The sequence below is a fragment of the Galleria mellonella genome, unplaced genomic scaffold (genome assembly GCF_026898425.1).
Source record: "Galleria mellonella isolate WM207_F2 unplaced genomic scaffold, CSIRO_AGI_GalMel_v1 utg56, whole genome shotgun sequence".
In the NCBI taxonomy this organism is placed as follows: Eukaryota; Metazoa; Arthropoda; class Insecta; order Lepidoptera; family Pyralidae; genus Galleria; species Galleria mellonella.
In genome coordinates this window covers 4,965,244-4,981,181 of record NW_026442117.1, presented here as the reverse complement: position 1 = coordinate 4,981,181, position 15,938 = coordinate 4,965,244, and the positions used below count along the sequence as shown (strand labels likewise).

The window sequence follows — 15,938 nt, the reverse complement described above, 5'->3', positions numbered from 1 at the left end:
ACAACGATACGATAAAATAATAGCTACAACACAGCTATCTGAACACACACATGCACTAGTCTCCGACGCAAATATAATAACGAGCACACAGCTATACACAACGATCAGTTTGTCTGGTGTCTTTGTAGGGGATAAACGTTCGGATAGAGCGCGCCCAAAGGCAGCGATCTTTTCTTTTTTTTATTTGGCTTCTAGCCGTTGTATGGGTAAGTTTTACAATACTTCTTTACATATAATGTTTTAGACACTTTCTTGTGGAATACTGTTTATAAAAGTAGTTTCTAGTATAAAACATCGTGTGTGCGTATGTAGTGAATGAAAGCTAGTTGCTATATGAACATAGATATAATTAATACAGGATGTGTTTTGTTACAAACATAAACAAAGAATGCCGTTTGAATTCCGAACAAAGAAATATGATCAATTTCTTTTTGTTTCTAGTAAAATCTTACATATACAAATGTATAATTTTCATTATTTAGTTTCTGGTTACCTATTAGTAATGAGTGAATATAAATAGCTAGTGTTGGGAACGTGAATATAATAATAATAGAAATAAATAAAAATCATTGTTAAAATCTTTATAACATTCCTATTCTTTTGTGTACATACATATAGATACTTTATTAATATGCAAGTAATGGAGTAATGGCAAAACTTTCACTATCTGCGTACACACGTGAAGTAGTTAGTTGATAGTGAAACTGTAAAAATCGATTGCCACATTATGTGGATAATATATTTATATATTTACCTACCTATGTAGATACACACGTATTATAATAATACATATTTGATATTATAATATAAACTACTAATATACATATACGTACCTTTTTTCCTGTGGGTTACAGGACGGGGTATGTTTTTAAGCCGACATAAGTCGAGAAGGTGAAAAATCTAATAAGTAAACTACTAAATATTAATCAATTTATAAACTTCATTATTATAAAAAATTGTGCAATAAAAATAAAATTCGTAAAAGATTATTAACTGTCTTATTATTGAAATAATTAGATATTGTACTTAACTATTTGCGGATGTATTTTTATTTATTTATATTATTGGAAAAATCACAGTATAAATTTATAATTCTATAAATGGTCATAATTTTAGGATGCTATTGTGTAAACAAATATAACAAAATACTAAATATAAAATAAACAATAGTTAACAAGCCAATTTAAAACCAAAAGTATCTTCTGCTTCGAGATTAATAAAGAAAGAAAGTAATGTTAATGTAACTAATCATAAATTATAAAATCCATTTCTCTTAGCTATTTCACTACAACAAAATAAGTAAATCTTGGAAAGTTAAATGCGTTTTAATTATATAACTTTAAATTTAACACACCTAATATTTCCCCACAAAGTTAAAAATTTTATGGGACCCGTTAATCTTTACAGTCGGTTTAGATTCAAACTTATTCTAAAATTCATAAACTTTTAAAAAACTATTTAAATCATAACTTGATTATTATAAATAATTAGTCCAAACATTATCTATTAGTGTTATATAAAAACTTTGATTCCGTAGCCTTATAACTGTTTTTATGTTTTTTTTTATTGTTTTTACATCGAACGCCTTTACATGACGTAGGAGAGTGGGCGCTATTATGTGGGCTAAAGGTCACTATGTAGGTTTAGGAAGGCTTTTGATTAAGTAAACAAAGAGATAAATAAGAAAATATTTGTTATTAAAAATTATTTATTAAGATATTCAATGCTTTTATTTATCTATAATATTTTTAATAAAAGGTCTGTTTAAACTACAGTAATATATACTTATGAAATATACTCAGCGACGTTTATGTAACTAACAAAATTATTAGATCGTTACTGACTTTGACCGATCAATCGACTAGAGACGAATTCTCTAATCTGTCCTTTGGCAGTATCTCTGGCGTTCATTTATTTTAAAGATCTTAGATACCATTTAATCAATGTTGTACTGAAATTAAAATCCCAGCCACATTTAATAGTAACTAAATGGATTTGTTTTTAATTGAGATTTGGTACACAGACGAACTAATATTTTAATGTACTAATTACTGGTTTAACTCACGTGTAATTAGATCGTGAAATGTCAACTAATTTCGGGATTAACTATATAATAACAATTATATAGGAGCTAATATTTTCTTAGATTATCACATAGGATGTTTTAAATCTAACTTACGCAAGTAATGTAATTTACAGCCAATACCTAATAAAACTGTAACTAGATCGTATCTATGCATACATCACACTATATATAACACGAATTCTGATAAAATTTAGTGTGGTAATAAATTAGTATGTGCATGCATATATACATTAGTAAATAATTACTCCTTACTGCAACAAAGTCACATTTCTATGTTAAAACAAAAAATACTCCACGCAAACTATAAGTTTTTTTATACAGCCAGTAACAAATACAATACTATAGTGGTGAGGTAAACACAGTTACGCAAATCGATTTAAAACAATCATTATTCGAATTTCGAATTTAATTCGAATGTAAAAATGAGGATACGAGATAAAGTAAGACACGTGCCTGTTATCGCTGAACTACATAACAACGAGTACACTAAGGCTTCTTTCTTACTACATTCCGGTCCGGTTGTTTTAGTAAGCCATCAGAATAACCGGAATGTAAGCTGTATACTCTATTTCAATAGAAGTTAATAAAGCATTTTTTTTTAATTATCACAGAAACACTATAAATGAAACTAGTAACAAATCAAAACATTCAATCAATTAATCTGTTATTGATTTGTATTGAACATCAACAGACTGTCTTTTTGATTAATTCAATTATTTACATTTTATTGAGCTCTTATAAAAAAAAAAAACTAGTGTTTATATCTATACGCAAGTCAGAATTGTCACCGGATCTCCGATAATTGCATACTGACAAATCGGCTTAATTGACGAACCGGTTCATGTGATCATATGATCTGGGAAACGGATTTAACCGAAACCTGAACCGACGCAATGAAAACGGTGCCTAACCAACTCGCGAGACCGCCAACACAATGGCCCAGATTCATATCACGTGCGTTACCAAACCAGTACAAGCTGACCTCGACGGTTTCCTTCTACCGAGTCGCATACGTTTTCATAGTGATTGTAAATTTTGGCATACTTTAAAGGCCGAATTGATTTTACAAACTAAATTTGTTGTAAAACTACTGATTTATTAATAATGTAAACATGTACTGTCTTATCGACTTTATAACAATCTTAATTTTCCATTTTGTATCCGCATTTTAAAATATCAAATAGTGCGTGTTACACAGAATTTACTAAATATAAAAAAAAAAAATATTAATTTCATAAGGTATATTGGATGCTGTTTTATTGTTACCGAAAATTGTTATGAATGTTGTTAATTTTAATGTTCAAATTAGACTAAATGTATTTTATAAACTCAATGGAACATGTTGGATTTAAATTGAAGGAATTACAAATATGTGCTTAATGTGGGCTCTATATTAATAACCTGAATCAGTGTAATAGGTACAATACTAGTTATCTTCTGAAACTACGAAATTATACCACCATCTTGTAATGCAACAATTACCCGCTCATATTAAATAACTATAAAATATATTAAAAAATATTTAACTAAAATGTAGAGTAAAAAAGCAGATACACAAGTAATTATTTGTTATAATACAAATTTATAACATATTTAAATATAACAACTTCTTTTTTATGATTATTATGATCTGAAATAATTTAATTGCACATTTAAGTAATTAAACTTCGTCCATCGTATTGTAAAGTTAAATAGCCTCAAACACTATCATCAAGAAATAAGCTATCAAATGCAAAATATTTTTTCAAATCCGACTGGTTGTTCCATAAAGTCATTACAAGCAAACAAAAAGCTCTCCTAGTCTATTTTATTATCCCTTATGCATAAAAACGTTAATCCTCTCATAAACCTATTTTAGCTATGAAGGGTTTTGTCCTTTTCTTTCATGCTAAATTATCAATTTGAAAGAAAATGACAAAATACTTAGATAGCTAAAATAGGTTTGAAGGACGTTTTAGTTTTTATGAATAAAGGGGTTGATATGTTTACAGAAACGTATATAATTTAAATTTATTTAAATATTAATATAAATACATATTACAAACAAATTAAATACAATATATGTACGGTAATATCATATCAAAACAATATAAAAGTACTATATTTAAATCTTGCGTAAATGAACGTTGATAATTCTTACAATATGTAGTTATCGTATACTACCACAGAATAGATAATAGTCGCCCGCACAGCAACTGCTATAATTAGCACTTTTTCAAAATAACTACTACGTTAATGAGGCGTATATCCGTTATTTACGCACAACGCAGTACATCACTAATGACGCGGGGTACAAAAAGCGCGTAATTCGAGATTGGAATCATTTCTTTGTTTTGAATGTGAATGAATGGATTTGTCCACAATTCTTCGATTTTTAAACATGTACATACTAAAACAATCTTTGTATAGTTTATGTTAAAGGTCATTACACTTTGATCAGTCTTATGACATTATGTACTATCGGACTTTGTGTCTGATATCATATCGGAAAAAAGACAAACATTATCATCTATTTACCAACAATTTTTAATGTTATTTGCTTATTCCGCAAGGAATATGGCGTAAAGACAATATAATAGAAGAAAAACGTTATTATTATACTTATTCATTCCATACTTTTAACTTTCCGCGGTTCCGCGAGTACCCGAAAACTATCGTGATTAATTCTTGCGGAATTCATTATAAAAGGCTAACTGACCTGCTTTCATCCTCGTCTACCACCTATCACTGATGCCCCATTAGTGTATACGGATAGTGCAGGCGAAGTTTTCATTCATCATCCATAAAAAAAATATAAATATTCTCCCGCCGAATAGAATGTGGGTTTAAATCTCAAATAAATCGTGTTATCGGTAGCTGAAATTTTTAATTTATTATAGCAATTATTTATTTATAAAATTTTCATTATAACGGAGATAAACTGACGAAACTCGACTACAATACCAAATAATATCATTTTCTTAGCTGTGCTTTAGAGTAGAAACCTAATACAAACGAACCTACTCATCTCAACTTCATTAAAAACATTTTGTAAATGTATCTAAGATGACGAAATATGTAATATTAATTAATTAAATTTAGCAAATTGTTTCAACTCAATATATTTAAGCAATCAAATAAATTATGCACACTCAAACAATATGTCAACAATACAATCACACGTGCTTATGACATTTAATAATTTAAAAATAAATAAAAAACTATAGTAAAGCATTATGGTCTTAATTAAACAGCCTGGTTAACGTGATTTTTTTATTAGTTGTATTTTTAGTAAATAAAAAAGGAATTATCACCCTTCCTGCATTGTTATGATGACAGTGAAGGATTATAAGTGAGAATGAAGTCATCAGTTGGCACGTCGTGGCTAATTTCCCAGAAATTAACTACGCTCATTTCCAAGGAGACTAATGACAGATCTATCTGACAGTCTCTTCTTCTTTCATTATTAACAATCCCTTTTCTCCAATATCCTCTACAGAAATGGACTCATTTTAAATAGTGAGACGTTTATGTGTTCAATCATAAACGACAAATAACTGTTACCAATAAAAACAGGTTATTATAACTTGTTATTAATTTTAAACAGGAAACACCTCGAAACGGCTTACGCTAGTTAACACACCAATAAACATTGTTCAAATATCTCACTGACTGTGATGACTAACCAGTAACAGTGACGTCAGGAACGGAGAAACATTAAATTTAGCCGTTCTTGTATCGAATACTACCTACACATATTGAAGAAATCGCATTACGGAAAACGAGATCGGTTACTCTGCATTTGAAAAAGGAAATTCCTGAACAACACTTACAATGGCAAACAAGCTGATGGAAAATGGTAACCGTCGCCTATAGACATGTGCAGTACCATGGACATAACAGAGTATACTGTTTCGCCCATGATACCCCCCATGCGTTGCCATTCCTGAGGACTCAGGTGTTATTCCTCTGTACCCAGTAAATTCACGCCATATCCCCACCCTTCAAACCGAAACACAGCCATGCAAACACAGCTGCTTCACGGTTGAAACACGAATGGGACAGAGGTACCCAAGCAATCGACTTTTGTACAAAGTCTCCCTCTGGTGAGATGGTCAAGATCTCTCCTAACTCGTTCCAAGCTTTGAAATTTATTATCATGTTAACAGATACATTGATTAAAAAAAAGCCATAGATTTTTAATTTTAATTATTTTTTTCCAAAGATTCTTATCATGCAAAAACGCAATACACTTTTTTTTTAAATTTTTTTCAACTTAGTAACGCGACTGTATTTTTTTATAGATGTGTTTTTTTTTGTTTTAATTTAAATGTAAATGTTCCTCTATGAATACAATTGTCTTGTTTCTAATAAAACATGAAAAAACACCTATCCGTATATTTTTATTCATAGATTTTTATTTTTCTTTTTAACTTAGTAACGCGACTGTTTCTTCTGGATATGATTTTTTTTTTTTAATTAAATGTTCTTCCTCTGTAAGTGTTCTAATCTTGTTTCTAATAAAACATGATAAAAAGAACACCTATCCGTAATATCTAAGGTTATTTTTAAACATAATATGTATAATCAAATTACCATTTTCGAATTAAATACAATTAAATAAATACATTCGGGGAAAAAATTATCGCTTCATATTTCAACGTAATAACATTGTTAAATAGATAACCCGTAAATAATATTAATTTACGAATTCTAAGAACTTTAATAATTACAATTTAATATCACCATTATGTATAGTTTAAAATGATTACGCGCTTATACATAGTTTATCATGATTTAGCCTTTACATATCAAGATAAAAATTGTAGCCTTAATACCCGATGTTTAACTGCTAAAAAAAAACTAAAAAAATACCACAGTTCTACATACAGATATATTCACACAGGTTGTCGCATAAAATATAGCGGCAGAAAGTATAGACAAGTAAGAATGCTAAGAAGCTGAAATGAATTACAATTTGGTATTTTATAGGTTATATTTTGACCCCCGACGCAAAAAAGTGGTGTTATAAGTTTGACGTCTGAACATCTATTTGAGGCATCGTAGCTCCTAAATAAATATACCAAATATGATGCGTTTTTTTAAAGCTATAGTGATCGAGATAGTTCTTAGCTATAATATATGAAGTTTTTTTAAACATATCGGGGGTTACTTAAATTTTTTAATTTTATTCATTATAATATTAATGGGTGAACATAGAATAGTAATTTGCCTGCTCTATCGGTATACGCTGGCGTGGAACCAGTAAGAGATGATAAAGATGCGAATGAAAGCATGTCAGTGAACTCATCGTGATGAATTCGACAAAACCACGATAGTTTCCAGGGAGAACGTGTGGAGGTCTTTTTTTTTTTTGATGGGTGAAAATGGTATGGTAACCCCACCTGCGCTAACGGGATACGCTGGCGAAGCACCAGTGAAGGGTGATAGGTGAGAATGAAAACAGGCCAGTTAGCACATCATGATGAATTCATCAGGAATTAACCATGATAGTTTCCAGGGGGAACCGCATGGAGGTCGACCTGATTGGGTATATTGCTAGCAATGGGATTCTCAGTCGCCATTACTAACAATCCCTTTCCCCCCTAACGTGATAGGGTATATTGCTAGCGAAAGAACTGTTAGACCCCATTACTAAGAGTGCCTATTCCCCTATTATCTAGATTAGCTTACACATCGTAGTTCCTCAAAAGGTTTACATAATAATTCACAAATGCTGGGGTGTGCAGTTTCAAGTTAGATATTTAGAGTTCAAATTGAGCTGTGTGCGTCAGACTTGTCTGCAATTTAGTTAATATTTGTAGACAAACTGTATATGAAACACTAGCTGTATCCTACGGCTTCACCCGAATGAATCATTATATAAAGGCTTTGAATTTTTAATTACCGAAATTATTATTAGATTGTTAGTTTTACGTATGACTAACGATTTACATTTTACCCTGTTTTATGTAACTTAGAATGGCAAACAAGCTGACGGCCCACCTAATGGAAAGTGGTAACCGTCGCCTATAAACATGAGCAATACCATGGACGTAACAAAGTATACTGTTTCGCCCATGATACCCCCCATGCGTTGTCATACCTGAGGACTCAGATGTTATTCTTCTGTACCCTGTAAATTCACTGCCATATAGCAACCCTTCAAACCGAAACAGTCATGCAAACACAACTGCTTCACGGTAGAAACACGAATGGTGCCCAAGCAAACGACTTTTGTACAGAGTCTGTCTTTGGTAAACCGCTTGTCCTTTAAAACCAAGGAATGATATCATACAGCTTATCAGATTTTTTGCAGTGCAAATAAATAAAATGAATAGTTCTTTATTTAAAATGAGTTCCCATCAAATGGACAGAGGGCGTTGAGGTTCCATAGTTCCATTAGTGTAAAAAACCGGTCTGAGACCCTAGGTTCGATGTCCGTGTCGAGTAATAATGTACAGGCATGCGGATCGTTGTCGATGGTCCTAATTTAGAGGTTAGAAGCGTGGTTATTTTTAGTGTTCCGTACTCGAATTACAATATAGAACACATGGCTATGAAACGATGTCTCATTGTCTACAACAGTTGTATTTCTTAGAGATTATTTCACCTAGCGCCATGATTATAATTTACTAAAACGAAATAATAAATCGACTAAACGTACCTACATTTTCAGCCGACTTAAAAACAAGAATACCCTCAATTTTGCTGTTTTTCTTTTATGTTTGTTACCTCATAACTCCGTCAGTTCTAAACCGATTGAAAAAAAAATCTTTTTATTTTCTTATCTGAAAGGGCATACTTACATATTGCCGCCATAAAAAGTTTATATACCCAACCAGGTCGACCCCCTCGCGGTTCCCCCTGGAAACTATCATGGGTAATACCTGATAAATTCATCATGATGGGCTAACTGTCCTGTTTTCATTCTCATCTATCACCCTTCACTGGTGCCCCGCCAGCGTATCCCGTTAACGCAGGCGGGGTTACCATACCATTTTCACCCATCAAAAAAAATAGTTTAGTTTTTAGATCAAAACAACTGATTTTGTCACAATTGACGTAGTGTTTTTTGTAGGACACAATCTTTAATAATCTCTAATTAGAATAAACTGTATATAGTATAATTAATTCTTCAATTTATTCTACATGCTTATAATACATACAGATATATAATAAAGTAAAACAAATGTACAGAGGCGGGCTTAGTAGTTTTTGATGATTACATAGATAGGTTCCGAGTTTTATTTTATATCTTCTATTATTTATTTAAATAACATATGTAGATCACTGTGTTAATATATCTACTACAATATCATTACTAAAGGTACAATTTTTTTTTATACAACTTAGAATGGCTAACAAGCTGACGGCCCACCTGATGGAAAGTGGTAACCGTCGCCTATAGACATGAGCAGTACTATGGATATAACAGAGTATACTGTTTTGCCCATGATACCCCCCATGCGTTGCCAATTCTGAGGACGCCATATCCCACCCTTAAAACCGAAACAAAGCCATGCAAACACAACTGCTTCACGGTAGAAACACGAATGGGACAGAGGTGCCCAAGCAATCAACTTTTGTACAAAGTCTCCCCCTGGTAAAATCTAAAATCTATCTATATCTAAAATCAAATTGAATAACTCGTCTCCTTCAGTTACTACTGAAATATATTTTATAGGATTTAACGCTGATTCATAAAGTTCTTGTTTCAAATTTCTTTATTTAAACTTTTTACAAACATTAAAAAACAAACATGACCCAATACCACGCTACGGCTCCGGTTGTACCAGGGAACCAAAACGACTCGCTTGTGATTTCCTGTTCTAATTTCATAAACTGTGAGTTCATAAAACGCGAAGCACTCGTTTATTTTTGTGCGTGTATTTAAACGTTTTTTATACGATCAATAAATGCACAATGAAATTTTATTATTGTTTTGAGCATTAGAGGAATACCTGTCAAATATCATACCAAAATCATTTCTATAAATGTCCTTTTAACAGAATTTTAAAGTTTTACAGCCTTTTACAATACTATAAAAAACTAAGAAATACAGTGGAATAATTTTTGTTCCTATTATGTGTTTATGACTCCAAGACATAATAAGGCCCTATATATACCTAGAGTAAAATAGTTTTTAACACATATTCCTTTAAGCAACTTGTTTACTTTTAATGATGAATTTAGGACGCTAACATTTTCGAGATGAATTGAGGACGCTAACATTTTCGAAAAACACCTGTATCGTGATAACTTAGCGCTACGATCAAATGCAATAACAACACAATGTTTTTTTGCAGAGCGTGAAAAACCTACATCATTGGTGTTAGAGAGGCAGCGAGAGGCGCTCGCAAAGGGCGTCGAGGTTGCTAGCGAGCGAAGCGGAGACGATGCCCAGCGGGAAGGCCCGGGGGCGGAGGCCGAGCCGGCCTCCCCCGCCGTCGGCCGCTGGGGCGCCGAATGGCCGAGTTGACTCGCTTCGGTCGCGCGGGAAGAGCCGGATCCACCGGAACCCGGCCTCGCCCGCGACGTGACCAGACTTCCCCTGCCGCCCGCGCGGTGGGGCCCGCCACGACGGCCGCTCGACCTGACACCGACTACGCATGAGGAGCTCGCCACCAAGGCGGAGGCCGCTCTGCGCCGACTCCTCGTCACGGACAACTACGACTCCGTCAGCAACTTCATCTCCCTCTTCGAGGCCTTCGAGAAAGCACCTGAACAACTCTACGACGTGTACGAGAAGTATTCGCCGCCGATACGGGCGAGGAAGCACACGTGTGTCGGATTAGGGTTGGAGTTGATCAAGAGGTGGCGAGGTTTGAACAAGGAGTTCGCCGGGTTCGCGGCGGCGACGGCGCTGCTGTCGTGCGAGGAGGCGGTGGTGGACGTGCGGGAGTACGTGTCGTGCGGCGACAGCCCCGCGGCGGTGGTCGCCGCCGAAAAGGAGCACGTGATGGTGGGCGTGCAGATTAGGATCGACGGGCGGCCGGGACTCCTGCTGGCCGACCCGGGCTACCACGTGCCGCGGATCGTCACCGTCATGGCTGATCGAGCGTACCCACATACTGGTAACTATCGTCTATCTATATACGAGTATCTACATACTTGTTTTATGGTAGTTTTTGGCTTTGGTATTTGGGAGAATCGTCCTCGCTATTGAACACGGGTGACATGACCCCCAAAATGCGAGAGCACTATTTTAAAATTTAAGAAAATTATCTATTTACATACTTATATGACCCGAGGGAGATTGTAAAAAGTCGTTTGCACAAGTACTTCTCTCTCTCATATCGCTGCCTCCAAGCAGCTTACCTTACGTGACTTTATTTCGACATAAGACTAAGGACTATTCGGGTTGAAAGCTGAGATATGGTAGTAAAATTATAGAGGGACACGCAGGTAAAACACCCTAGTCCAGACCTCAGAACTGGCAATGCATGATTGGTATATCATCTCAGCCATGATTTTCATGATGATGTTCACATCTGTAACCGACGTTTTCAACTTTCCATCGGGACCACCATGTCGCGTAAAAGATATTGTTAGAGTCATGACATGAACAATAAATAATCTAATATATTTTATTTTGATGGGTGAAAATGGTATGGTAACCTTGCCTGCGCTAACGGTATACGCTTGCGGAGCACCAGTGAAGGGTGATAGATGAGAATGAAAACAGGCCAGTTAGCCCATCATGATGAATTCATCAGGAATAAACCATGATAGTTTCCAAGGAGAACCGTGAGGAGGTCGACCTGGTGGGTATATTGCTAGCAATGGGATTCTCAGTCTCCATTACTAACAATCCCTTACCCCCCAATAATCTAATATTACATCACCTTTAACAGGTTGGTTCACACAATCGGATGAGCCGCACTGTCGCAAGGAGTACAACTACGTGTTCAGCCCCCAGAACAGCTCCTACGTGGAGTGGCAAGAGAGGGAGACCAGAGGAAGCGTGGTGAAGTGCCAAACCTCCCTGGTGTACGCCGCCAGGCCCTACCTGGACGGTGTCAATGTTACTGAGAGGAGAAATCTGGTCTACAACTTTAGGTAAACGAAAAATTATATTTTTGCCAAAAAAAAACCCAATTCAAATATTTTTGTACAAACCCCTAATTGCAATCCTTGTAAAAAAATAATAACTAAAATCGGTCCACAAAATATATAGTCAAATATATAGTGTAGACAAATATATAGTGCGACATACCTACCGAAATGCACAAAAAACTTTACGGTCAGATTGAGACAGGACTATTCTGTAGTCTGTTAATGTTACTTCACATTATTTACTACTTACTTTAGTTACAATATTTATTAAAACATATTTAACAACCTTACATTATAATGAAAATTTATGAAAAAAATGAAAAGACTCAACACTCAAAATTATCAAGAGTGAGACAACGATTCTTACCAAAATGGTGGACAAGACTCCATTACATTACCATAACACAATCTCATATTTGATACTTTATCTAAATTACTGTTAAGCTGCATTCAATTTTGGTTTTATATCTGTATAAAAAAAATTAAACCTAATTCTATCACTGCGCAGGAGTCTTCTCTCTCGCGATCAAAAGGGCCACCTGATCGCCGGGCTGTACTTCCCGGTCGGCGCTCGGGGCAAGGATGCACAATTCACACTGTTCTTCGACAACGGTACCGAGAAACGGAAGACGAAGTACAAATTCAGCACATTCCTGGACACTGATGACGTAAGCGCATGCACATGAACAAACTTTTTTTAGCCGACTTCAGAAAAAGAGGATTTCAATTTGGTTGTTTTTTTATGTTGGTTACCTCATAACTCCATCATTTATAAACCGATTTGGAAAATTCTTTTATTATTTGTGAGATTATACGAGTACTTCCAGATTTTCCTATAGAAGTCTCATTAAAATCGGTAACTTAATTTTTCAATCAAAATAATTGGTTTTCCATTCCACAATTGAAGTCAGTGTTTTCTTTGGAACAAAATCAATGTTTTTTTTTCGTAACATACATCTTCTATCTATACTTACAATAAATCTGTAGAGAGGTCAATTCTATACATGAAATATATTTCCAAAATAACTATCAGGAGGTAATTAGTGATCAATACTGATGCCAAAAATGCAATCAGTAAAATTTTTGTCTGTCTGTCTGTATGTTCGTTATAGAAACAAAAACTACTCGACGGATTTTAACGAAACTTGGTACAATTATTCTTCATACATATATAGGTTATAGTATACTTTTCATCACGCTACGATCAATAGGAGCAGATGCAGTGAAGGGAAATATTGGGAAAACGGGAGAAGTTACTCCATTTTTAAGCTTCCGTCTCGAGTGCAGCCTTAATGGCCACTTTTTAAAATGTAAAAATGTCCACCCGTGCGACGCCGGGTCTGTTATATAAAATAAAACCTATTTATAAAAGGATACTGGTCGACTTACTGATCAACGTACAGCCGAAACTGCTGAATCTAGTATCTTAAAATTTTACAAGTAGGATCATTATATAGCGTAGACCAGTGATTCTCAACCTTTTTTTTTTTTGTTGCGGCACATATTTAACGATTTCAAAATTTGGCGGCACACAAAGAAAAAGATAAAAATTATTTACTCACTATACAACACACTGCATAAATAGTTTATGCCACAAATTTTTAATATTTGCAAAATTTGGCGGCACACTTTTAAAATTTGGCGGCACACAAAAGTGCCGCGGCACAGTGTTTGAGATTCACTGGCGTAGACGAACAATCAGAAAATATTGTAAATTCAACCCCCAAGCGGATAAAACGGGATTTAAAAGTTCGTATGAAATTTCGTCAGTTTAGAAATTAGACACGTGAAATTCTATATAACAAGGAATCGAATATCACACGCGGGCGAAGCCGCAGGCAAAAGCTAGTATCCATATATTCATATTTTATGGAGAGAAATCTATGACCAATTGTGGATTATTTATAATAAATCACCACTGTTTATGGTATAATACATTTTTTGTTTACTGGTAAACCGACTAAACCGTCTTTCAAAAAAAAGCGTTCACGCTCACTTTTTATCTTTATCCGAGCAGTAAGTGCTTTATATTATTCCCAAATTCGTGTATAATATAGTATATATCATATATGTGTAAGTATATTTATTATTCATATATATTTATTCGTTTATATATGTAATTTTAGTATGTATGTATATCAATAATTATTAGTACCGCATTCGAGTATTCTGACACTTCCCTATGGTTGACTGGGAGAGAATGCTTTTAGCATTAAGTCCGCCATGTACACATATTTGTACTGATGAATAAATAAATAAATAAACTGCTACTGGTGACCATGTTCCGTCTCATACAATATTCACACAGCCTACTTTGACAGTTCATAGTATGGTATGGAATCAATTCAGTTCAATTATATTTAATAGCCATATATTACATTTCAAGCCTATAATCTACAACATAATGCGATGTCATGTCTGACTACGAAATGTAAATGGGAAAATAATATTTAGCTATACAATACAATAATAATATGCTTGCAGGTTTATGTACGTACTTCAATTATTAACTGAACAATGGGAGTATCCATTATTATGTACATAAATAGAAATTCTACTTAGATATATACTTTTTTTTTTATACAACTTAGAATGGCAATCAAGCTGACGGTCCACCTGATGAAAAGTGGTAACCGTCGCCTATAGACATGAGCAGTAGCATGAACATAACAGAGTACCTATACTGTTTCGCCCATGATACCCTCCATGCGTTGCCAATTCTGAAGACTCGGGTGTTATTCCATTGTACCCAGTAAATTCACGCCATATCCCACCCTTCAAACCGAAACGCAGCCATGCAAAAACACGCTTCACGGTTGAAACACGAATGGGACAGAGGTACCCAAGCAATCGACTTTTGTACAGTCTCCCTCATTATATTGAAATATATATATATATCTGGTAGTATTGTTTTATTGTTACCCTATTCTTATTATTCTATCATTTTATAAATTCGACAATCCACATAGAATCACTGTTGTCTTGTCAACGGTCAAAATTAACAACATTATCGTGCTGATTCATTATATTACGCAGTCACTTGTGTACCTAAATGGATGATAAAAGGATGACTCGCTTTTACATTGGAATCTGATGACTCGAACATAGTATTGTTTAGTCATGCTGCTTTACGTCAATGTTTTTATAAATTATATGTACAATAACATAGTTTCACTGTTACATTTCCTTACTATGCATTTAAATATATTTAATATTCTTTGTACTTTATACTTACATCGCTATTTTCTCTTCGCCAGTTACCGCAATCTTTAGACGAAGAAATAGAACTCTGCAATGCACAGATGAACTACAAGGCTGGTGAACTACGTGGCATCATCTGCAAACTGGCAAAAGTCATGTCCAACCAGTCATTCATAGACCAGATGCTCGAGATCAACGATGACATCTGCCGCCTGAGCCTCTGACAGTGGACACGAAATGGCGTCCAAGACAAAATGGCCAATGACAAAATGGCGGACGCCAACACTGATGTAATCAGTACTACACTTTAAATTTATAAAATTTTTATCTTTCTTTTCACCCATTTTTCTTAGTTTTCTTAGAATCAAGTATTTTAACCGAATTTCAATAAGTACCTATTATTAAGTTCAGTAAATAATTTTGGGGATGGGATTTTGTTCACTTCGACTATTAGAGGTTAAGATTTATTTGTAAATTTCACTTTGATTATAATTATTTAATTATAATTATATGCCAAATATTGTGTATCTTATGATAATAATTTGCGCAATTTGTTATTTCCTAAAATAAATTTTGTTCCAACCACAAGATCTATTTATTTATACAGGTCCTA

General features: G+C 34.2%; 1 protein-coding gene across 1 annotated transcript; it reads left to right on the top strand.

The window, feature by feature from the left end:
• Positions 1 to 48: 48 nt before the first annotated feature.
• LOC113516162 (uncharacterized) lies at positions 49 to 15,913 on the top strand. The gene is made up of 5 exons (XM_052899141.1): positions 49 to 206; positions 10,375 to 11,142; positions 11,923 to 12,127; positions 12,633 to 12,792; positions 15,382 to 15,913. Exons 2-5 carry the CDS (start codon positions 11,028 to 11,030, stop codon positions 15,547 to 15,549), a joined length of 648 nt encoding a protein of 215 aa, XP_052755101.1. The 5' UTR covers positions 49 to 206; positions 10,375 to 11,027; the 3' UTR covers positions 15,550 to 15,913.
• The last annotated feature ends 25 nt before the right edge of the window (positions 15,914 to 15,938 follow it).